General features: G+C 42.1%; 2 protein-coding genes across 4 annotated transcripts in view; both read left to right on the forward strand.

Moving 5' to 3' along the window:
• RFX4 (regulatory factor X4) overlaps positions 1–5,921 on the forward strand; it is an 87,713-nt gene extending 81,792 nt beyond the window's left edge. For all 3 annotated transcript variants that reach the window (XM_048300909.1, XM_048300908.1, XM_048300910.1), the window contains one exon: positions 4,363–5,921. In XM_048300909.1, the coding sequence (XP_048156866.1) occupies positions 4,363–4,635 (273 nt within the window). In that variant the 3' untranslated portion in view covers positions 4,636–5,921. The remainder of the gene's footprint in view (positions 1–4,362) is intronic.
• A 3,352-nt stretch (positions 5,922–9,273) lies between these two features.
• The window catches only part of RIC8B (RIC8 guanine nucleotide exchange factor B), a 32,679-nt gene continuing 18,661 nt past the window's right edge, over positions 9,274–23,291 (forward strand). Inside the window, exons 1-3 of the mRNA XM_048302084.1 lie at positions 9,274–9,407; positions 12,631–12,678; positions 20,472–21,080. Of these exons, the coding sequence (XP_048158041.1) occupies positions 9,294–9,407; positions 12,631–12,678; positions 20,472–21,080 (771 nt within the window). The 5' untranslated portion in view covers positions 9,274–9,293. The remainder of the gene's footprint in view (positions 9,408–12,630; positions 12,679–20,471; positions 21,081–23,291) is intronic.

Raw genomic sequence — 23,291 nt, forward strand, 5'->3', positions numbered from 1 at the left:
AAAATGCTGCAGTAGTACAGTCTGCTGTTAAGCAGTAGATCAGGTCTGCACCTCTCAGAGGCCCAGAGCACTGTGTTTGGGCCATAGTTAAAGGAACTTCAAACAATGTTTGTACCCTGACTCTCATAAACTGCTCTGGGGACTGCACTGGTCTCACATAATTTCTCAGGGGTGCAGCATGCAGCACTACTCAGTTTTTCTGTAAAATATTGCATGCCACGATTCTACTAAACTGTGTCTTCCCTTCATGTGCCTCAGCAGCAGGATTTACTGAAGACAGTAGTAACTGTTTTTGTGAAATCCTCTCTCAGACAGAGCCCATGCTTTAGTGTCCATTCATGTTATTCTGGCCCATCTACTTTGGAAAAAAAAGAGAAGGGGAAAAGTTCTTAGTCTTCCAGCACATACACATTATAAACTCATGACTGTACCAATGCAGTAAGAGTAATGCACCCTCCCCAATAACCACTCTGTCATCAAACAGCTGGTAATGACAGAAAGACAAAAATACTGCCCAAATCCCACCCATGCAGCAAGAGTCATTGTTCCCAACTGTATGGCTTCACAACGGCCTCGAGACTGTTAGCATGTAATTGGAGTAATTATGTATTGAATGCAACAGGAAACAGATGTCTTAACTTCTTTTGAGATAATTACAAATAGCATTTTTCAGAGGCTCCAAATGCCACTCCCAAAAGTACCAAAATCACTTAGATGGACTTCAAAGTTTCACTCAGACTAATTAACAGATTCAATAAGGTTCAATTTGTGGAGAAAAGGGTCAGATTAAGGGTTATACAGATGCAATTAATCAATAGTTTCAATTCTGTCATTTTATAAGATTTAAGCATATTTTTGTGAAATTAGTTTATAGCCAGCTCTCCACAATTCAGTAGTTACTGGTATGTGTTATTTGCAAGTCCTGAAGTAGTGGCTAACATGCAAAAATAATTTACAGCATTCAGCAAAGGTGGGAGCTAATACAATGTAAAGTCAGAGCCACATTCATAAGGAAAACATTTTGCTGTTTGGACACTGAAACATTTCACTTCCATGTATAATTGGTTGGTGAGTTGAGAATAAGGATAAAGAGATAACTCTCCATCCTTGCACTGCAGAAGCTCAGCCTTTGCTTCATGGGAAGACATATTTAATGTTGTATTTTGTAAAATAATACTAAAAGAAATTGAATTAATTTTACTTTTTTGGGCAAGGCCTTAAAAATAATCTGCTCAAAGTCTCACAGGCTTAAAGGGCTTCTTGTTTAGGTCTAATGGCAGCAGTAGTAGCAAGTGTGAGTCAACCCAGAAAATGGTAATTTCCTGTCAAGAGTCCTCCAACAAATGTCGCTTTTATATCTGGCAAAGATCACTAGGCCCCAGTGTTTTGAGTTCAGCTTAAGCACTCTTCATTAAACCGGATGTAGAGTGTGAAAGGTGATTCAGGCAGCATGGGCAGGCATCCGCCCAGATGGCTCTGCTTTGGACACTCCAACAAGGCTGAATAGATGCTTCATTGGGTGAGTTAATAGTCAGGCAGGGGCCAATGAGTACTTTAAAAATATTGTCTTTCAATAGTCTCTTCACTGTAGGGAAAAAGAAGCCACTGAGTCATTTGCGATTAGCTGACCTACCATTACAAAACTTTCCATCTTGCATTCAGTCATAACAGAATTTATTGTAAAATACTGGATATTTAGAGTCCATGTTATTTTCAAGCAATTATTCTTTTTACATTCATGACACATTCAAAAACACAGCTGCATTGGGTGTGCTTGATGAAAAGGAAAAGCAGCACACTGTATCCTGTCCCCTAATGCACAGCCATTCCCCTGCCTTCTTAGTAAGCCTAAGCATGGCCTCTGGGCTGCACATTGGAGGAGGAGTATCTTTCTTTTTCAGTGCATCCCAAAGTTCAATCTGGGAGCCAAGATTTTGTTTGCTCAGTGGCACAGGGTTTGTGGTTCCAAACAACCAAAAGACATAATGTGGCTTCCCCACATAATGCTGTGTACAACAAGGAGACCCACCACAATATTCCCAGAGTTCATTTTCTTCTTCTTGATCATAGGTGAACTTTTTTGCGGTCTACAGATTTTCAGATGGCAAATTATCCTAGCAGAAGACAGGGATTTCTCTCGGCATTTGTAAGGGATAGGAAAGCAAATAATTCTCCTGTTGCAAGTCACAACCTTTGCTTCAAAACCTCAAAGGAAAATTGCACTGAGTCAGGATAGCAAAGGCTTCTGTTATGGTCAACAACAGAATAGATCAATTCTCTCACTGGGAAGAAGACAGGAGAGAATCACTAGTGTATTATGGCAGAAATCTAGGTTAACCCTGTTGTAAGTACACTCTTTAATACACGAATCTACAGTGACTTCAAGTATAGACCAATGGATAACAAAGGCAAAGACTACAGTAATTTGTATCAAGTAAAATGCTGCTGAAGACAAAGAAGAAACTTCTTAGCTTGGGCCACACACTGTTTCAAAGCTTGAGTTTTATTGTTGCTGGTCACTGGAAGTTCTCATCTTCAATGAAAGCTTTTGGAGAGCCAACAAGTCTGAAAACTTGCTTCTCCTTCAAAGGAATATAGGGCTTTTTACACTCATTAGGTAAGCTCTGCTGAACTTTCCTACTGAGAAACCTTTCTTGGGGGTGAAGATGGAAATTTAGATGGTGTTGTATAGACCTGCTGTCAGTGTTGCCAGGACAGCTTATTCTGGCAGCTGGATTAGCAGTACCAGTGTTGAAGTGTTGATGTTCCAGGGTGGTGCTGCAGTTTAACACCCTGTTTCAGGTGTTAAACATCAGCAGCTGCGATGGCCCAGGTAGATCCAGCCTCTGTGGTGATGGGAAGTATACAGGTTAGGTAACACGTTTGATGTTTTCCCTTTCATCTACCTACTGGCCTGCCTCCCCAGGACATGCAGGAATACACTAAATCACTAACTACAGTATGTTGGTCAAAAAAAGTCTTCTTTTTCTCCTCTCTAATTGGGAGTGGCCAGTGTGTGGCCCTGAGCTGCCTGAGGCTTGTGAACTGTTCAAATACATTTGCCAAGGCTGAGCTGCCTTCCTGGCTGTGGTAGGAAGGGAGACAGCACAGTCTCCTCATGGAGACACTGCTGTAATTGCCTTGGGCTTATGTAAGAGTTGCTTATGCAACTGATTAACCCCGGGCCCATCCACAGTGGAGTAATGTAATGAGACCCCTTGGGAGTCTCTGCTCCCTCCCTCCTAGGAACACCTACTCCAGCTTTTCTGTCCATAACCCTCCAAAATAGAGGGAAGGGGTTTTACGGCCATAGAAAGCTTTGGCATGCAACTTGCAAGGTTTGTAAGTGTCAGAAGTGGTGATAGTCTTGCTTTGGTGACAGCTTTCTAGTTAAAGAAATACCACAGTGTCAACCCAAGATATCGAAATTTTAAATGTGACACTTTTTGCAGAAAAGGTATAAAGATGTAAAACGTTGAAGCTCTGAAGATACAAGGCTGGCCAAGGGGAGCAGGGATCCTAACCATCTTTGTGATGCAGATGGATAACAGGGGGACAACACAGGGAGAGCCATTCCTCAGACACAGCACACAGATGATCTGCTCCTGCAGGACAGGCAATACATAAATAAATTCATGTTAAGCAAGCACTCGTAAGCACAATTTTCTTTCTGTTGCTGGGCACTCTGTGGCTATAGAGGGCAAAAGCTGTTCTGTTTTCCTTCCTGTCCTGTCCTTCCTTAGTGGAAGCCATTTGTCAAACTTCTTTGATTTCTGCTTCCAAGTGTCACTGTGAACAGCTGGGGAATACAGAGATTCTTCTCCTGCTGCCTCTTTCCATAAATCGTCCAATTATCTGCTGGCTCTGGAGCCAGACCATACTGTTTTCCTGCAGAAACTGTCAGGATGTCTTGTGAACACTTTAAAGGGAAGGCACCATCCCAGAAATAAAGATTCTTTTGCTCTCCTTCCTCAAAACTCCCTTGAGTGAGGACAAGTGGGGGGCATTTTATATTCTGATTTTCAGTAAATAGCAAGTTTTTGAGTGAAAGTGGGAGAAAAAAATTAAATTAATTCAATCTATTTTTCTGCTCCCAGGTACATATTGATAAATTAATTCAATATTTAAAATCAGTGACTGTTTTGCGAGACTCACTGAAACTTTGGTTTACAGCAGACACTGGTTATCTGGTATTCCACCTTCAGTATGATACCTTGTTGTTGGATAGCTGCTAACACTCATGTTTTTGGCTTTGTTAAACACAGAATTGTGACACCACCAGCCTTATTTTAAAATGCAGTATGTGGCAAATGATTCTTTTTTTTTTTTTTTTTTTTTTTTTTTTTTCTTTTTAAATTTTAGTACCCTTTCAATGGCCCAACATCAAGAATGGAGCCCTGTTTGATGAGCAGCACTCCCAGGCTGCATCCCACACCAGTGACTCCGCGCTGGCCAGAGGTCCCAGCTGCCAACTCCTGCTACACGAGCTCATCCATGCACTCCACGAGATATGGGAATTCCAGTGACATGTACACGCCCTTGACAACACGCAGGAATTCTGAGTACGAGCACATGCAACACTTTCCCGGCTTTGCCTACATCAATGGGGAAGCCACCACAGGCTGGGCTAAATGAAGATGACTGGTATCAGCTAAGCCCACACACGTACAAGAGTTAGAAAAACTTCATGCTGTGTGGGACTTTTCATGGACATTCTTCAAGGGAGGTGAAAATGGAAGAGATCCTGGGCAGTAATGTAGTTCCTAACGTGGGCAGATTGCAGACCAGTATGACTGAATGTTCCTGTAGCCGAAAAATACTTTTGTGCTGTTCTAGACCACTTTTTGGGCCTATCTGTGCCTTTTTTAATTCTGGGCCAACCCTGTGTGCTCTCAATTTAAGTGAGCCATTTTTGCCCCCTTTCTTATTGACAAATGTTAATGAGTCTTACAAAAAAAAGTACTGGAACAGGACCTATTTATAATTTGAATTAAAGACAGGAAATTCACCCTCAGCAAAACCCCATCATCTGTTCTTCTTTTAAGCTCTTAATGCATTCCTTAGAAACCACTCTGCCAAGTCATCACTTATTCATATCAATTCCTCTATCTGGTTCCTTAAAAAGACACGTGTTGTAGGTTTCAGTTTACATCTAACTTTGTATATTGATGCACCTTTCTGTCGATCCACTAAGTTTGATCTTTACAAAAGAGAAGAAAAGACATGTAGCATTGAATTATACACTGCCTTAAGTTGACTATTGTTCTTATTATATATGTATTTGTGTTGAGTTTGCACAATCTGGAAAAATCTAACTTCTCTGGTCAGTAATGACAAGGTAAGAAGGGACTTGGGGACTGGGAAGATTTTGGATTCAGAGCCACATATGTTAAATATGATGATGATATGAAGCAATTATATAAAGAAAATGACAATGCAAACATGATTATTCACTTAATTATCTATTGACAGGTATGAAACTGTTCTCTCAATTCCTTCACATGGTGATAATTCTCTATACGTCTACAAAAGCAAAATTCAAAGCTGTGCCTTTGAAGTTATTCTGTACTGTGTATGTGTGGAAAAATGTATTGTATTTTGGGGAGAATTTTTCTTAGACATTTTCTGTCAGATTTGTAGCTATTTGTGAGTTTTTGTTAGTTTTTATTAACATAGCTTTTCCTTCTGTATTATAAAACACACCAAGCAATTATGGTGGACCTATTACCCTATGGGTAAGAAATAAATAAATGGAAATATGACAACAGGCATTTTAGTAATTGTTTTGTAAATAAAATCTTTGATAGCACCCAGTGTGACAATAACCATGTTTATGCCTAAAATGGACATAAGTGTTATTTGTACAGTTGTGCAAGATATATGAGGGATTTTCACACCCAAATAAAGTTCTTGAAATTAAATAGATGCTGTTTAAATTTACTTAAATACAAGAACTTCTACAAGCTGCAGACCTTAAAAAAAATCTTAGATGTCATCATGTATGTTTTTATCCAAGGAAGGACTTGAGAACAGGTACAATTCGTGGCAAATGAGTGATGCACCTCCACTTACCTGATGGGCTGGTGATCGTGACCTGCCACGGTCCCCCCTAGGACCAGATGCATTGGTGAGATGTCTGTGGGTAGAACTGACCAGTAACTCAAGGCTGGGTCTTTGGAAGGATCAGGGTGGAGGTGAATCCAAGCACCACTCAAGGGAAGCCAGAAGCACTTTGTCTGCTTTTTATAGTAAATTGTTAAACCGAAAGAAGCCTAATCCCCATTGACTGAAAGAGAGGAGAAAATGAGACTATTTTTGCATACAAGTGTTCCATATCCTTCAACACCTTTGGGGACAAGTCCGTTACCCTGATTTCAAGAGCTCAGGCAGACTGTTTGGAAAAGAGGAGGGATATTGGACACAGTGTGAGACCCAGAAATATTAAAACCTTTCTGGGTGGAGAACTGCAACGTCCTGGGAGAGAGAATTCTGACCAACAGCAGCACCACAAAGCTGCTCATAAAAAAGAGCCAAGAACATCATCAGTCAGACAGAGCTTGGAAAGTCTTTTTCAAAAAAACCTTCCACAGTTGCTCTTTTCCTTTTTTTTTTTAATTAATTTAGAAACTTGTGTTGATGCCTCAGGAATCTGAATGTGCACTGCCAACTACTTTTGAACTACTTCCTGACGAGGGCTTTGAAATTTAAAGTAGACGCTCATGGGAAGCAGTATATAGATTGGTGAAACATAGGCCACCATCACCAGCTGCATGAGAAGTGCTGCGAGGGAAAGCAGGACTCGTCCTGGGCCACTGCAGCTCAGAACCCACCACAGCAGCACAAAGCATGGGAGCTTTCAGGTCACAGGGTGTGCACCAGGCCGGGGAGTGCAGCAGCTCAGGAGAGCATCATAACCTCTGGGCAGAATGTCTGGTGAGGGGCAAGATTGTCTTGAATCATCCCAATACAAAATGCCAAACCTCCTCAGTCAAAGTCTGCAGCCTGTTAATCCTTTCCCTTGACCATGGAAACTAAAAGTTGGGGTTTCTTGTCTAGCCATGCATTTATGTGCATATAAAGTAAATACGTGACTATGCAAACATTGCTGAAGAAGCTTCTATACCATATTCTGAAATATTCAATCTCAATTTCAGTTTCTCTTCTATTTTCCTATTTTCTTCTTCCACTTTCCTCTCTTTACTCTCTTTTTTCTTTTTTTTTCTCTTTTCCTTTTCCTTTTTTTAAAAATTTCTTGTTTACATTCTGTTTTTTTCTAACAACAAATACACATTTTTATAAAAATGTCATCTTTTTCATAGGCTAAAATGTATAACATTATATATAATATATGGAGTAGAATAGAAACTAGTTTCATACATTACAGCATAACTGACATAACACATTTAATATTTTTAAATAGATCTACACACACACAAATATATCTGTATGTATGCGTACAAAAATCCATTACAATCCTTCAAGATTTTTCATTACCAGGTAGAAAAAAGGCTCAGCGGGGGAAGAGCAGTGAGAACTCCATTCAGTAGCATGAATCCTCTTTTTGTCAGGCTACCTCTTGCTGCTAAGGTCACTACCCTTTGACAAAAATGGCCTCTGACCTCCCCATCCCCACAATTCTGTTGTGACTGACCCTGAAACCCATGAAATTCAGGGGCAGACATTGCTTTGGAAGGTTTAGATAAAGCTGACTAACATGGGAAGGGCTCATGGTATGCACCCATCTGAAAAGGTCTGGCAGTTCTTTGGTAGAGGATGCAATTTATTCTGTCCCTCTCTTTCACTGAAATCCTAATCCTTCATATGCTACATAAAGTGGAAACTAAAATGCACTGATGATGAATAACAATGTGCCTTTAAAAGGCAGTAACAGTTTCCTAATCTTTATTTTTCAGGTTTTGTAATTTAAAAAAAATTAATTAATTGGCTATGTGCAAGTAAAATGAGTGTTTTGCTCTGCTGTGAAGTAAACCTAAGCAGGCTTATATGTTATTATAGAGTTGTAAATCTAACAAGCAAAAGACTCTTTTCATTGGGTTTTTCTCCAAAGCTGCATTAGTTTACACATGGATCTGACTCAGAAGAAATGGCTGCACACTGGATGGCTGGACTTTGTTACTCCTTGCAGTCCAGTGACTGTGCTGTTCTGGTTTTATATTTCAGTTCTTGTGGCAAGAAACGCCTAGGGAGGAAACTCAGGTTCTTGTTTGGGTCTGCATATTAAACACTGCAGGCAGGCACCGTCACATCTGAGCACCTCAGCGCCCCGTCCCTCTGCAGGTGCAACCTCCCTGGCGTTGCCCGCTATGGAGCCGGTCATTTGTGAGATTAAAGGTTTCTCTTTCTCGCGGAGTACCTCCTGAATTGTAGGAATACATATTTCAATGAGAGACCGGCCACAGCTCCGTATGAACATGTTTTTTTTATTAACTTCAATATATCATTTTCTGCTATCTGGGCAATGAATTTCGATTATAGGGCGCCTTGAGTATGAAAATACTGTGTATCTGCTCTGTGTAGTTTAAACCCACGGTCTTGCAAGACCTTTATAGAGACATGGTTCACCTATGCCCGGCTCTGCCGATGCAGCCCACCTTCCCCTCCTGCCACTTCCTGAACAAAACGCAGAATTTTCGTGTACCACCATTGTTTGGTGGGTTATACCTGGGAAAAAGGCGGTTGGTTTTGCCGCCACACGCTGTAGCGAAGCCCCGCTTGAGGGAACACACACAGGCTTCGCCCGCCGCGGGAGCCTAATGACCTAAAAGCTCCAGAAAAAGCGGCCAGCCCTGGTTTTGGCAGCCTTTCGCCTAGCGACAGACACGGGGTGGACAGGGCAGGTCGCAGAGAGCACACGATCGGACAAGCCCAAGGAGGAGGGAGGGATGCCCCGGGCAGTGCCCTGTGCCGCTGAGCGTCCGGAGAACGCGCTGCCGCCGCTCCTCTCGGCGGGAGCCCTCGGGGCTGTGGGCGCGGACTGCAGCACCCATCGTGCCCCAGGGCAACAAAGCCCCGCTCGCCCCGCCGCGCGCCGCGCCGTTCGGCATGCTGGGAGATGTAGTCCTCTCTCCGCAACGGCCGGCCGGCGGGACGGCAGCCAATAGGAGGGCTCGGGGGTGGGCGCCGCCGGCCCCTCCAGCCAATGGCGCGCGGACGGTGCCTGCCGGTTCGGGCGGCTTCCGCGGGGAGCGTCGGGCGCGTCAGGGGGCGCGGGGCGCGCGGGCAGGGCGGCCGCTGTCGGCGGCGCCGGGTGGGGCGGAGCGGGGCGGTCGGGCATGGAGCCGGGCGCGGAGCCGGGCCCCGAGTTGGGCGCGGTGCTGGAGGCTGTGGAGGGGCGCGGCGGCGGCGCCGAGGCGGTGGAGCGCGTCCTGGCGCGGTACAACGAGGAGGTAACGGGTCCCATCCCCCTCCCCTCTGCGCCGCTCCCCCAGCGGTGTCGCCGCCCCGCCCCGCCCGACATCGGCAGCGCCGCCGGCAGAGTCCCGCTGCTCCCTGGGCTCGGCTCTGCGGCGGGTCCCCAGCGCTCACCGCTTCACCGCTATGCCCCTGCCCGCCACGGCCCCTGCCCGGCGCAGCCTCCCGGCCCTTCCCGTGCGCTTCCCGCCCGCAGGCCGTGCAGGGCACCGCGGCACTGCCGGGGCGGAGAACTAGGGCAGTGCCTAGAGGAAAGCAGGCTCCCAAGGGAGCACAAAGCCCCTTGCTAGGCTCGGCCCCCGGCACCTTCGGTCTTGCGTTCTACGCGTCCAGTGGGCAGTGTGGGTTATCGGCGATCGGGCTGTAAAAGGAGCTATTTGATAGCGTACATTTGCCTCCTAAGTCCTTTAACCTACGTGTGCCACTGGGCAGGGGCTGGACAGAATAACACTGAAGTCTCTTGGGTACCTGCCCACCTGCCTGAGGTGCTGCCCTTTGTGGGCAGCCCTTTGTCACCGGCAATAGAGAGGCCTTGCCATCGCCTGTGTGGCCGTGTACAGCGTGCAGGGACAGGGGGGGTGTGTGAAATGGGCTGACAAACCTCACTTCATTTTTCCGTGTTTCTGGCCAAGCAAAACGAAAAGGGAAGATAGCTTAGAGCAGGTTTAGCTTTTAATGCTGGCAGGTATGAAAAAGTAGTAAGGGTCTACTGCTGCTGCAGCCTGATATGTGTATGCTCAGTCAAGAAGTGAGGGGGTTTCCTGCTAATGCAGGAAAGTGAAAATCAGAGTGAGAATAGATATTGGGTGGATTTTTGTATTTTTTATCCACCTAGATTTTAGTAGAGCAGTATAGTCCATTTTCAAAGATTATGTCTCAACCCATCAGGTGTCTGCCCTTTGTGTAGATGCTTGTGTGACTGATACACAGGTCTGTAAAGCTGGTACTGACTCAGAGTTTGGCTTTGCATGTAATTTAAGTGCAGTCATGTTGAACTAACTGTTGACTGAAATTTAGGAATCTTATGGGAAGGAGCATTCAGATTTTTAATTAAAGTTTCATAGCTTAGTTATTAGGGGTGAAGCCAAATGAATGTGGATGTGATGTGGGTATTCTTCAGCCTCCAAGAGGTGTCCTGAAATTTGCTGTCTTAAGTGCACTATGTTTTACATCTAACAATGGCAAGAGTTGATGTCTTCACTCAAACTGGAGCTTGTAGAAGCTTGGGCAACAGCCTTGACATAGGCTGCCTTTGTGCGTGTGGAATTCAAAGGTAGAGACTGATGGAGCTGCAGGGCACTTTCTCTGAAGGATTGGTAGATCAGGAGTTCGTGAGACACATCTGTTTTAACTTGCTGACCTGGGAGGTACAGAGGAAGGATTCTGATTGAAGGAACCTTTTATCTCTGTCCTTACTCTTCAAAATGACCCTGTGTTAAATGTGTTCTGTCAAAAAGCCATGCACAAGCATAATTTCTTAATTTTGCTGTACTGGATTTTATGCCTGCTCAGCAGCTTTCCCAGATGAATTATTTAGGCTTGAGTTGAATTCTCAAGGGCACAGTGAGAGCTTGTGCAGCTTCTATTCTGACATTTCAAGTATTTGAGTGAAGTATTAGAGTTAAATGTGTAGCTAAATACCTCTTTTGGAGTGGGATGGGGAGCTCTTAGTACTGTCTCAATATGCCATTGCTTTACTGTGTTTCTTCCTAGAACTTTTTAATCATATTTCCTGCATCTCTTTTCTGTACACTTTGTTACTGACGCTTTGTGGGCCAGCAGAGACTGAGCAGAGTACTCCAGGTTCCAGGGCTTTAGGTTTCCTTAGCTTTTTTCCAAATAACAAATTAAATATGCTTTAATTGAAAAAAAAAAAAAAGGATGGATCAAGTGTAGTTCCGAGGCGCAGGTGGCTGTAGAATAACTGTAATGAGAGAAATGAATAGATCTGTTGGTGCTTCTCTGTGCTGTCCAATTTGCAGTGATTATTCCAGATCTCCTCTAGTGCTTAGGCTTCTTGCTCTCACTACAGCGCTTCTGTAAATTTGCAAAAATGTTCATGTGCAAACGTAAAGTTTGCATTCTCTTGGTTAATTGCTCATCATTTAATGCTCACCTGCTCTTGATTGGCATGTTGCTGATCTCCTGTGGTCCAGTTGGGAGCCCTGTAAGGCAGAGGATGGGAATTATTTGCCCACCATTGAGAGAAGAAGGGAATGACTTTCCTGCCATCCTAAAAGCTCTAACTGATGTTGGTAACCTTTGGTGGTTGGGTAGATGTCCAAGGCCTTTCTGTGTAATCATGAGTTTGGGTCATGAAAGGTAGGAGGCCCATGAATGTGCTCTGGAAAGTCACTTTCGTTTTCCAGTCGCTTCCATGATGTAGTAAGTTGCATATTAGAAGTAGAAATTGAGAGAGAATTGAGTAGAAATTGAGTAGAATAGAAATTTTTTTTTTTTTGGAAGCTGTTCATCATTCTTGATCATTTATTTAGATTGGAAGTATTAAAATGTTAAGAGAACTGTCTGGTATTAGTGCTGTTTTCTTTGACTGTCATAATAACTTTTGCCATATAAGTAATATTCCACTAATAGCATTCTTCAGGATACTAACATAGAACTAGACCCAACTGCTATTTGAAGTGTTTAATAAAAAATAAGGACTTGTTGTTAGACCATGTCTATCTTCTACCAGAGAAACAAATACCTTGGTAAGGTGTTTTGGAAATTGCCAGATCACAGAAACTGGTAGTTCTTGTAGCAAGGCTTACTTGATTTGTACTACTTGTTTTCTGGGCAAGGTGATGCTGTGGTGGTTCTGGTTTGGGACAGTCAGAGCAGTCAAAAGCTGATCAGCAAGATCTGCTCGGGGAAGAACCTGAGCAATGAGATGTGTGTAAAACACAAGGCAATCTCTCTCATTTTTCACCCTGTCAAGTGCTATATGTGAGGTGGTTGACTCACATCCCACAGATAAAAGCTTGCTCTGCACCAGTAGTAGATGTGAAACTCTTCATTGGAGTCACTTACTGAAGCTTTTGCTGTTGGGGAGGATGGGAAAAGGGTGATGTGGTTGTAGCCTCATTATCTGAGGCTTGGTTTAACAAGGCTCCTGAAGTTTTTAATAGTTTTGCAGGTATTGCCTCTTCATCAGCTGCTGTGCACGTAACAAACACAAACTCTTGTTTTTACTTACAGAATCGGGCTACTTTCAGATTCGATCCTGCAGATGAAGACAAAAGAAAGGTGAGTAAAATAGGCTGTTGAGCTGCATATCTCAATGTAGAAGTATAAAAGAGTAAAGGCAGTCTCTTAACTTAGCTGCCATTGTGAAATGGTGCAAGCAATGAGTATAAAGTTATATTTTAATTTTTGCTTCTTCAGTCCAAGAGACGTGACAACTACAAATTCCCTTTTTTTTCTGAAAGAGAAATTCCCCTAGCAAAGCCCCCACTCTTGAATGAAAGTAGTTACAGAAAAGCCCATAAATTATTTTGCTGGGTACAGATTTGAGATGAGGTGGAGGAATAAGGGTAAAGATACTCTTCAATATCTACTGAGATAAAATTTTGCAATAGATTTTTCAATTTTCTCTCTTCTCAGCAGGTAGCAGTAGGACAGATGTATTTCTTGTCTATGTGAGATGCTTAAAGAATACTAGAGATTAAGATGAAGGGATAAGTACAGAAGAAAGCTATTAAGATGTAAGGAAGACAGGGTTGCAGAAGCCTATTATTCCAAAGGTGGCTGTAATCAGTGAGATGTGGTACGTGCATGTCAGGTGTCAAAGATGGGAAATGTGTATTGAGCTGTACAGGTGTGTCAGGGCTTAACACATCCCTTGGGATCCATCCACAGCCTTGCATTTAAAGCTAGGACATGGATTGGTTTTATTTTTTCCTATTATTTTTAGGGTGTAATATGTAATAACAAGCCCCTTCCTTTCCGTTGTATAATTAGCTTTGGGGCTGATTTGCATATTTATTCAGAAAATGTTCATTAGTGAATGAGGCTGTATGTTTCTGCTGTTTCTGAAATAAACTCAGAGCTTGAAATCAGAATTGCAAGGTTCCTACCAAGGATAGCTTGTCTAAAATAGGGTGCACATCGTTTCATTTCATGATTTTATGCAAAATCTAAATATTTTAAGGGGCTTTTTGTGGTAGAAATGTGTGGGATGATAAGTCTGGCAGTCTTTTGCATTTGCAAACTCATCAGTTGTTTGTACTGTAATCTTCAGTTGCAATTCCTTATAACACAGAGGACCCAGAGACCTCTTAGCTTTGCTTTATCTGTGGCTTTACTCGAAACTGGCACTCAGTGATCTCAGTGATGTGGTGATGGGCTGTGTGTGTCCCTTCTGATCTGCAGAAGAGCTCAGCTGGGATCCCAATTGGTGTTCTTGCCTCTGTTCCCTCACTGTCGCTACCATCCCTTTTTACACTGCAAATGAGCAAATGTCTAGTCTGAGATATTGATTGCCAACTACAGAACATAGGAAAGGAGAAGAGAGCAGAAGCCAGACTGGCAAAAGCCAAATGAAGACAATGAGTTTGGAGGGGTGTTTATAAGGTATACAGTATAAGGATTTTTTTTTTCCCTGTGGATGGTTGGGTTTGGTTTTTTTAGGGTGTTTTTTTTTTTTTTTTTAACAACCCATACACACCAGGGACATGCTGAAAATACAAAAGGTAGAAAGGGCAAAACTATGGCTTGACTAGAAGCTGGGTAAACTGAACAGAGTAAATTGTTCTGCAGTGATCTATGGCTATCAAAGCATGATGCTTTAGGCTATGGCCTAACTAAATCAGCAGTGGGTTTGTGGTACTGAATTCCAGGAGGAAAGTAGATTGTGTCCTCTAGAAGGCAGGAAGAGAGGTAATGCTTGTTTGTCTGGACATAGCCACAGGACTGTAATACATCACAGGGTGATAAAAACACAAGATTGTAATGTGAGCTGTCCTTGTACTTGTCCTGGTTGTTTGTTTAATGGTGTATGTGTCTGCATTGTCCTATCTGTCATGAGTGTTACGGATATAAATCAGATGGAAATCTGTGTCGTACTGTTAGATCCCTTCAGATACCAGGCACATCAAGTCAGTGCCAATCCTTCTTAACTTGTTATATACCAATAAAAAATATGAATTTCTGGAAGCCCGTTTTCAGTTTCTGGGTGTAAACAGTATAGAAATTGCCAAGCAGAAGTAAATGTGTTCTGAAAAAGCAGCTGAAATTGCGGCAGCGGGGTTGTGTCTGAGGAGCATAACGATCTCTTAGAAATCTAAAATATTTGTGTCAAGCAATCAAGAAGTTGTTGATGGTGTTTTGCTGGAAAAAGTTGAGTCTTCAGAACTGCAACACTTCACAGCACTGTGGCATGGTTGAGACAAACAGTTGGTTCTTTAGGTCTGTTCTGGAATCCACTCCAGAGAATTAGTATCTGTTAAACTTGACCAGGCAGTCACCTTGGAGAGAGTTGTCAGGCATAGTGTCTCCCTCTCTGTGGCACAGCAGGTGCTTCAGCTCAAGCTCACATGTCCTAATACAAAAAGGAAAGGGTTTTTTGGACCACTTGATCCTTATTTAATAGCTTTGCTCTCCATTATTTATACTATGTCAGGGCCAAATACTGCTTCTGAAATAGCAACACATTTGTGCTGTTTACAGACTTCAAATGGTAAGAAAATTACAGTACTGTCTGTGCCCTGGAAATGTCTGTCAGCACTGACTGCCTGCTTGGCCACAGCATTCCACAGCTGGAAGTTGCTACAGTGCTGTTTGCTGTGATATAACAGACAAAGTAAATCTGTCCAAGATGGCAAGTAAGGCTTTTTAAATTGCATGGAGGCACTGAGTTTGTGAGAGGAAGGGGAAAAAGGGGAAGCAGCAGCCAAATGTAAGAATATGACTTACAAGCCATATTCTTACCTGAAATGATTGAGCTGTTTCCTCTTCAGCTCCATACCTTTTTGTCTGCTTCACCATTTGTAGTACTTGCAACATCTGATTTCTCCTGTATCAGGTCCAGCTTACTGTGCTGGATCTCTGATAGAAATCTTCAGAATTTGAGACCAGTGTCCTTGAGTTATTGTCCAGGTTCAATTTGAACATGATGGATCTAAAATTCTGTGGGAAGAAAATTGCCAAAACAGTCTTTTCCCCTTGCATTGCAGAGTGTTTTCAAGGTGTTGAAATAGCTGGTGGTAAATCATATCAAATGTATCATGGGGCTTTCTCTACAAATTAAATTCATGATGTGGGGAGATTCTCTAAGTCTGTGGACAGTACCATACCTTAACTCTGGAAGGATGGGAGGAATGAAGTATGTTGATGGAGCAAGATGCTGTCATGCTCTAAATCTTAGAACCTCATTCTTAGATAGTGCTTTTGACACTGTGATGCTTCAGGGAGGTCTGAAGGTTCCTGCAGCCACCAAGGCACAGTTTTTTTCCTCCCAGTAAATTTGTGGCAAGCTTTTAAAGTCTGTTAGTGAGTGTCCTGTAAAAATAATAGGCTCAGGTTCTCCTGTGGGCACACTGTGTGGTAGCTTAGTATTAGTTGCTGTTGTTATTGTTCTGACTTCACCAAAACCCCTTAAGGGAGTACCAGTCTGTAAGAGGAAAAAAGTGCTAAGTATCCTTCATTAATACTGAGCGTTTGTTCTAATTCCCTCTGGTCCTGCCCATTCCCATCCAGCATTTTTCAGCTTTTACTGAAACCTCTTAAGGTTCATGACAAGCCAGTGAAACCAATCTCTCCTTTTAACACCCTTCTTTCACCACAGGATTACAGAGGGTAAAAGGGTTCTCCCTCTCCCTGTCCAGTAAGGTGAGCAAGGAGGGCTGCTGTGAGTGCAGCTGCCCAGGACTTCACCTTTCTGTGACTGTGAAGCAGGTGTTTAATCCACCAGTTCTGACAACAGGGATTGCTCAGTGTGCTCCTCACCTCACCTGCAGAACTGTCGTGCTCTCACATGTTCAAACCTTTGACTTGGAGCTGTGCCATGTCAGAGCTGGCAGGCTCCTGCCAAACAGCCAACCTCCTGCTGTCAGTGCGGGCTCAACAAAGCAGTGCTCGAGTGAAGCGGGCTGAATCCTCAAGGAATACAAGTATCCACCTTCCCTCCCCACCCACATCTGTCCACAAAGACTAGGCAAAAATTTGTCGTGGCCTTCTCAGGGGAGATTATCTAATTGTCTGTTATTCAGCACACTTGATGATACATGTTCTATAAATGTTGTCTTGGCTTCCAGGGGGAGCTTTAACTAATGTTTCGAATATCCTTGGGCTTCCTTCCTCAATGTCTTGGATGCTTAGCTCTGAAACCTAATAGAAACTTAAGCACAGAAACTAAAGAGTTGTACTCCCCTTTCCTTTCCTTCCTGTCCTCTCCCCTCCCCCCAGTCTAATCCGCCTGTGAACAAAGATGGTGGAAGATAATGGAAGTAAAGAAATTATATTGGCCCAAAGCCACACAGCAGGTCTGTGGATGAGCAAGGGAGAAAACACAGGTCTCTTGTATGTCAGGAGAGGTCTTTTTCTACTGGGCTGTGTTGCTTCTTAGCATCAAGACTTTATGCTGTCAGGATAAAGAACCAAAATAGGTTAATAGCTTATATGTCAAAACAAGATGACAAATGGGTTTTTGTGGCATTCCTGTTTTAACACAAGATTTAACACTACAGCATAGACAAAAGGAATGGTGTGTATTGTTCTGTCTTAATCTTACTATTAGCACAAAAGCTGAAAAATCTTGAATTTCAGAGAAATGAATGGATTTTACAATAAAAAAAGTTAAAACTAGAAACTGCCTTGAGTCTGTGAACAAGTATATAAAAAACAATTCTTGCTGTAGCATGGTTGATGAAAGTCAAAATGTTATCTGGATGTCAGAAGGACAGAACCCCAAACAAAGAAATGTGAAAATCTTGCAGTGACTTAAAGGGTAGCAACAAAGCAACTGAAACTAGAACAATTATCATCCATGTTGTGGAAGGGGGAGGTACCTTCCTGTCTGAATTTTCACTTGCTTTCATTTCCAACCATATAAATGAAATCTGTGCCCCTTAGTTTATGCCATGCTAATGGCCTACAGGGTGGTAGAAAGAGCACCACCTAAAGAAAATTAAAAGCATAATAATGCTTTTGTGGTCACATCTCTTCCTGTTTCTCTTCACTCTGTGTATTGTTTCCCTTGTACCATCAAGGCCAAAACAGAAAATGTGCTGTATGGCATTTGGTTTTAGTTGTCTCCAAGGCAATTTCCTAGTAGGGTGCATCTTCAGAATTTTCCATGGACAGCTCTGCAATTATAATCAGATACTGTAGCTTTTCCTGAGCTGCTGATGGCTCTTGGGATCAGCCAGCAGTGGTTCACTGTCACAGATATCCTAACTGATTGCTGATTCCTCTAAAATCACTCTGAATGGCTCACTGGCTCTAACTCCAGAGAACTTTGTCAGAAGTTAAGCTGTAAGCAGGTTGCTAAATCTCAAAAAAAAAAAAAAAAAAGTTCTATTTAATATCTCTCTCTAGTACAACTGTTCAGAGTTAAAACTCTCTGGGTGCTGCGTTTCACTAAGATTTGAAGCCAGGAGATGATTTTGTATTTTTTAATTAAATTACTTGTCTTTTACTGTATGGAGGGAAGGTTAGACTTCCACCTCTCATAGCAAGTCAGCAGGAGGTTGGTGCCCTTTGGGATCCCTCCTGCAGTGCTTTTGACATTTTGCAGTGACACTTCCATAGCAGCAGGTGGGTAACTTATAGAAAAAAGAATTAAAAAATCATGCAGAATTTGAGAGGCTTGGTATCTTTGTAATCAAACGGGTGTTCAGAATTTGGATTAATTGTTACAGGCCATCTTGTAGCAGCTGATACCAACAAGGAAGACAGTAACTTCTAGCTGGAAATGCTTAAACACAAACTGGCATTTTTCTGAAGTGCTGTGAACTGTCCATTCACTTCTGTGTTATTCCTCAAAACCAAACAGACTCCACACTTCAGCTTGCAAAGCAGAGTTAATTGTATGGAAGACTCTCTTAGCAATAGGAAGTGAACTCTTGTAAGAAGTCGAGTTGTGACTTGGTAATTTGACTGTGGATCTAAACTGGTCATTTTTTGTTTCCTGGGCATTTTTAGGAACACTTCAAAGATGCCACCTTCAGAAATATTTAGTGCAGGTCTAGCATACCATGCTTAAGTCAGGGAGTTGTGCAGATCTGTGTGAGCAGCATTAGGTTAATGGTGAGGAACTCTGAGAACTCTGTACTTGAGTATGATTTTCCAGCCACAGTAAGGACCTATATGCCTGTACAGGTGGTCACATGTGGGGTCTGTAGTGTTGTGGTGTCTCTGATACTCTGATAAAAATTTCTTATGTTGCCTGTGTGATAGTAAGAGGAGGAGCTCATTCCTTGTTTTCAAACTCTTACTGAATTAGTCTAGTCAGGGGTGTGGAGATGCAGCCAAGATCTTGGTTGTCTGGATGGTGCTTTTGGGTGGGCTTAACCCCAGGACAAGCATACTGGAAATCATGTTGTGAGTTCCTGCTGTTTGACTTTGTTTACAGATTTTCTTTTAACATTGTTGAAGTTAAAAGAAAACAAGTTGAAATCTTGTGGTGTTTTCTCCCTTATTCTTCTGGAGTGTCTGTTCTAGATGTGCTTTAGACTTAATGTTTGTTGTTGGTTTTTTTTTTTTTAATTTTGGCTTTAATTCTAAGTCATCACAGTAATAATATTGGCTTAGATGTCCCAAGTGGAACCTTTGTTTTGAGCTTTGTGCCAGGGTCATGGGCTTCTGTGCTCCCCACCTTTTCATTGTGGTGGTGATGGTGAAAAGTGGAATTCCAGAGTCCATTCCTCAAGAACTACTTTTTACTTTACTAGTATTCCTATGCTTTTTGTAATCACTTTCTTGACACTGACTGCCTGAGATCACAATATGAATTTCGGGTCCTAAGCAGACTTCTGCACTAGTGCTATTCAACCCAGTTGCTGCTCTGGCTCCTTTGGTAATTTATTAATGTTGATGGTCAAGACACCAAGCTGGGGAGGTGGAAGCATGGAGGAACTGTCCTGGGAGGTACAGTCCAGTTTATGTTGTATTGGGAACTTCTTTGTGACTATACTTCTGATGCTAGTACCCACGAGGAGTAGTGTTGTCTTGAGCTTAAGGCATAAAAACCCATTGGAGTCCTCTCACATCAAGCAGTCCCTTCTGGCCTTTTTCCCCTTTTGATTGATTGTGCATTTCTGTCTTATAAAAGGCAATACTTCTACAATTCAGATGTTACAGTTCTGATCTGCAGATTACTGGAGTGTTGTATTTTCTCATGCTGCGTTTATATGATTGTTTACCCTTGCAGTCCTGTTGGTATAAAGAATCCGTGAAATATTTTGACATCAGGAGCAATCTGTGTTGATAAAGCAGCAGTTTTGCTGGCTTGGTAAAACTGCTATAGTCTGTCTTCAAGTAAAACTGCATTATGTATCTGTCAGAGGTGATATTTCTAAGAGTCTTACTTGAAATGGCAGAAGTGTGTCAATTAGGTTGAAGTGGCCACACAAACATGGAGTACTAATCCTTGTATGTTAAGTAGCACTTATTTTGGTTTCTTTTTCCCCTAGCCTCCTGACTGAAACAACCTGAACTTAAAATTCTGCAGGTGTTGTAGGTGGGACTGTTGTACTTTTATGTATTTTTAAAACCTTTCACTTCTCTCTAGCTCTGTTACTCTTCTGGAGTTTTTAGTCCTGATGCTGTAACTGGCAGTGGTGGGTAACAGCTGCCATTTTGGCTTAATGCTTTTGCAAATGTTGATGTATTTGGATTGTATCCGTGAGGAAAACCGCTTTTGGTGCTCTCTGGAGGCCTTTTGTAACAGTTCATATTTTGAAGAGCTAATATGGAATACCTAGTTTCTCAAGTCAGATAAAACCTCAAAAGTTATATGGAAGCTTAGCAAAGTAGTTTCTTATTGCCACCAATATTTTGACACTAAAACTGTTCCCTTTTTCTTTGTTGTGTTTGCCTAGAAACTGTGTGAGGGAATTCTGAACATCCTTGAAAAAGACACAAAAACTTCATGTCAAGTTGCCTGCCTGGAGGCCCTCCGGATTCTCTCCAGGGACAAGAAAGTTTTAGTGCCTGTAACCACAAAGAGGAACATGCAGATCCTTATGAAGCTAGCAAAGCTGGACACTGTGGAAGATCCTTTGGAGAGAGTATCTGAATTTCCTGTGATAGTAGAAGCCTTAAAATGCCTCTGTAACATAATTTTTAATAGTTCAGTTGCACAGAAGCTCAGTTTGGAACTGAATCTTGCAGCGATGCTCTGCAACCTTCTGCAGAAATGTAAGGACCAGCAGCTGGTTGATGACATTAAATGCTTTGATTTGCGTCTGCTCTTCCTCTTGTCACTTCTGCACACAGATATTAGGGCACAGTTGCGTCAGGAACTACAAGGGGTGCAAGTTTTGACTCAGGCTTTGGAGAGTTCCCTGAGTGTAAGATGGACAGAAGAATATAAAGCAGCAGAAGATCGTGACAGGCCTCCTCTATCTTTGCAAGAGACAGATTGTGCCATTGAGGCACTAAAGGCTCTATTTAATGTAACACTTGACAGTTGGAATGTCCACAGTAAGGTAAGGCTTAGCTGAAGTGCTTTTTTCAATTGATTTTGTTTAGCCTGCAAGAACCAGCAGGTAGATAGACAAGAGGCACTTATTGTTCCTGTTACTACTTGGGCAAAAAATTTTATCCATGCATTTTCTGTGTAGTGGGAGAACAGCTTGGCTTGCCTAATGCAAGTTAAAACTGTATGGTTTTGAATACAAAAATGCAAAAAATACTATTTCATAAAAGTCTTAGATTTCCAAAAGAAAATAAATGTTGTTCACTAATAATTAGCTAGCTAGGAAAACCTTCTTAATCTAAGTGTACCAGAGGGCTGCATCTCTGGAGGTTGTGGACCATGGCAATAGGGTATTAGATAGAGCTGACAGGACTCCCTAGGTTTTGTCTGTTTTATGATAAGTACATCAACTCTCATTTTTAACGAATAACTGATGAAAGAGTGGTACTGTTTTTAATATCTTTGGCCCATTCTCCCAACACCAGCTTTGGACTTAAACATTATCTTTTAAGATGAGATCAAGTACAAGAACCAAATACAGTTTCATTGTTATGTCTTATGAATAAGGTTTATCTTGGTTTGTTTTCATTATTACATCAGATCTTTTTTTTCCTTAGATAACTGTGCTTCCTATGTGTTGCATCCTTTAATTTATAAACAGAAATTACCAGGATAACTTTGCTGAATAAACAGAGTCTGTGCTACAGCAGGAGAATTATGTAGGGAACCTTTCTTTTTAGTCCACATCATAGTCTCTAGAACAGTGTTGTTTACTTGTCACTGCGCATTGTAAATATGCAGCATATAAAGCTGATCAAAATTCTACAGTAGTTAAAACTCGCAAATAATTGTTCTCTTTAGTGCGTTGGACTAAACAGCAAATAAGACATTAATTATAACTTTAAGGAATGTAAAACTTGAGAAAAGTCTGAAGTTTATTCTTTGCTTTAATGTCTCAAGGATATGGTGAATAAGAAATCCTGAAATTTAAGATTAAGTGACGGAGGGATCAGAGAAGCTAATATTTGAGTTAAGGAAATACAAAGAAAGTGAGCTTTCTTTCTTCTGTGTATAGTCCCAACTTCGACCCTTATTAAAAGTATCTTTAACTTTGTCAAAGTTCTTTGTATAGACAAGTGATTGTTTTGGAGGTAAAAACGCATGTAACACAGTTATATGGAAAGTTGGAAAAAGAAACTGTATTACATGTTCACCTCTTGAGAGGTAAGCTCTTGACAGCTGGAAGTTGGTTTGCTCTTACAAAATACTGAATCTGGAGAGATGTAAAGCCCAGCTCACTGCAGGAAGGCAGGCAGGAGATGGCACATGGTTGTGCCTTTATCTGCTGGGGTTTTGTGTGGCTGCTGTCTGTGGAACGAGGGAGGGTTTGTCCTAGAAATCTTTTCCTCCTTAATATCCCAAGCGTGCCTGCAGCTTGCCTTTTTTTTTTTTAATGAGAGTTTAAGACATCTCAGGGCAGGAGAAGCTTATTTTGTGTTTTGAGATAGAGTTTAGATAATAACTCTTTGCTAGAAATTCCTAAAAGCAGAAAACCTTTAAGTTAAAGAACTTTTTAGTGGCTGTTAGCCGGATATGTTAGGTGACATTTTATTTAGTGAATATTTCAGTGGCAATTTTAATGGTCTGGAAGAAGAGTGAAAGGCATGTTAATGAAGTGGGCTGAAGATGCAGAATTTGAAGAGATTCCCAACGGGAGAACACATGGAAAATAAAAGGAGAGCACAGATGTTGGGAATGTGGGTAGAAAGCTAAACAAGACCCACCCTAATGTGGAGAGAACCATTTGAAACACCAATATTTAATGCCTGGAGATGGTTTCAAGGTAGCAAAGCCAGACAAGAGCTGCAGGTGGTTCAGCTGGCAGATTTGGATGCTGATGCTACAAAAGATGCATTGGGTGCTTTGTGCCAGGTCAAGCACTCCAGAACATATAGATGGATGCCAAGAGGAGCTGTTGAAAAAGGGTGAGGACAATGGTACACAGTTAAATGGTTGCAGTTACTGATGTAGTTTTGTGTGGCTGCTGTCTGGTGGGAGACTGGCATTGCTTGGAGAGAGGACAAAGCAGGGCAGATAAGGTTGCTGAGAAGTTACTGGAATGCAGGAAAGGTATCAAGGGAACAGAAGCAAGGGAGTTAGAAAAAGAGACAGACTGGGTGGAGGGAATGAAACATGGCAGGAAAAGGCCTAAATGAGGAGA

The sequence above is a fragment of the Corvus hawaiiensis genome, chromosome 4 (genome assembly GCF_020740725.1).
Source record: "Corvus hawaiiensis isolate bCorHaw1 chromosome 4, bCorHaw1.pri.cur, whole genome shotgun sequence".
NCBI classification, from domain to species: Eukaryota; Metazoa; Chordata; class Aves; order Passeriformes; family Corvidae; genus Corvus; species Corvus hawaiiensis.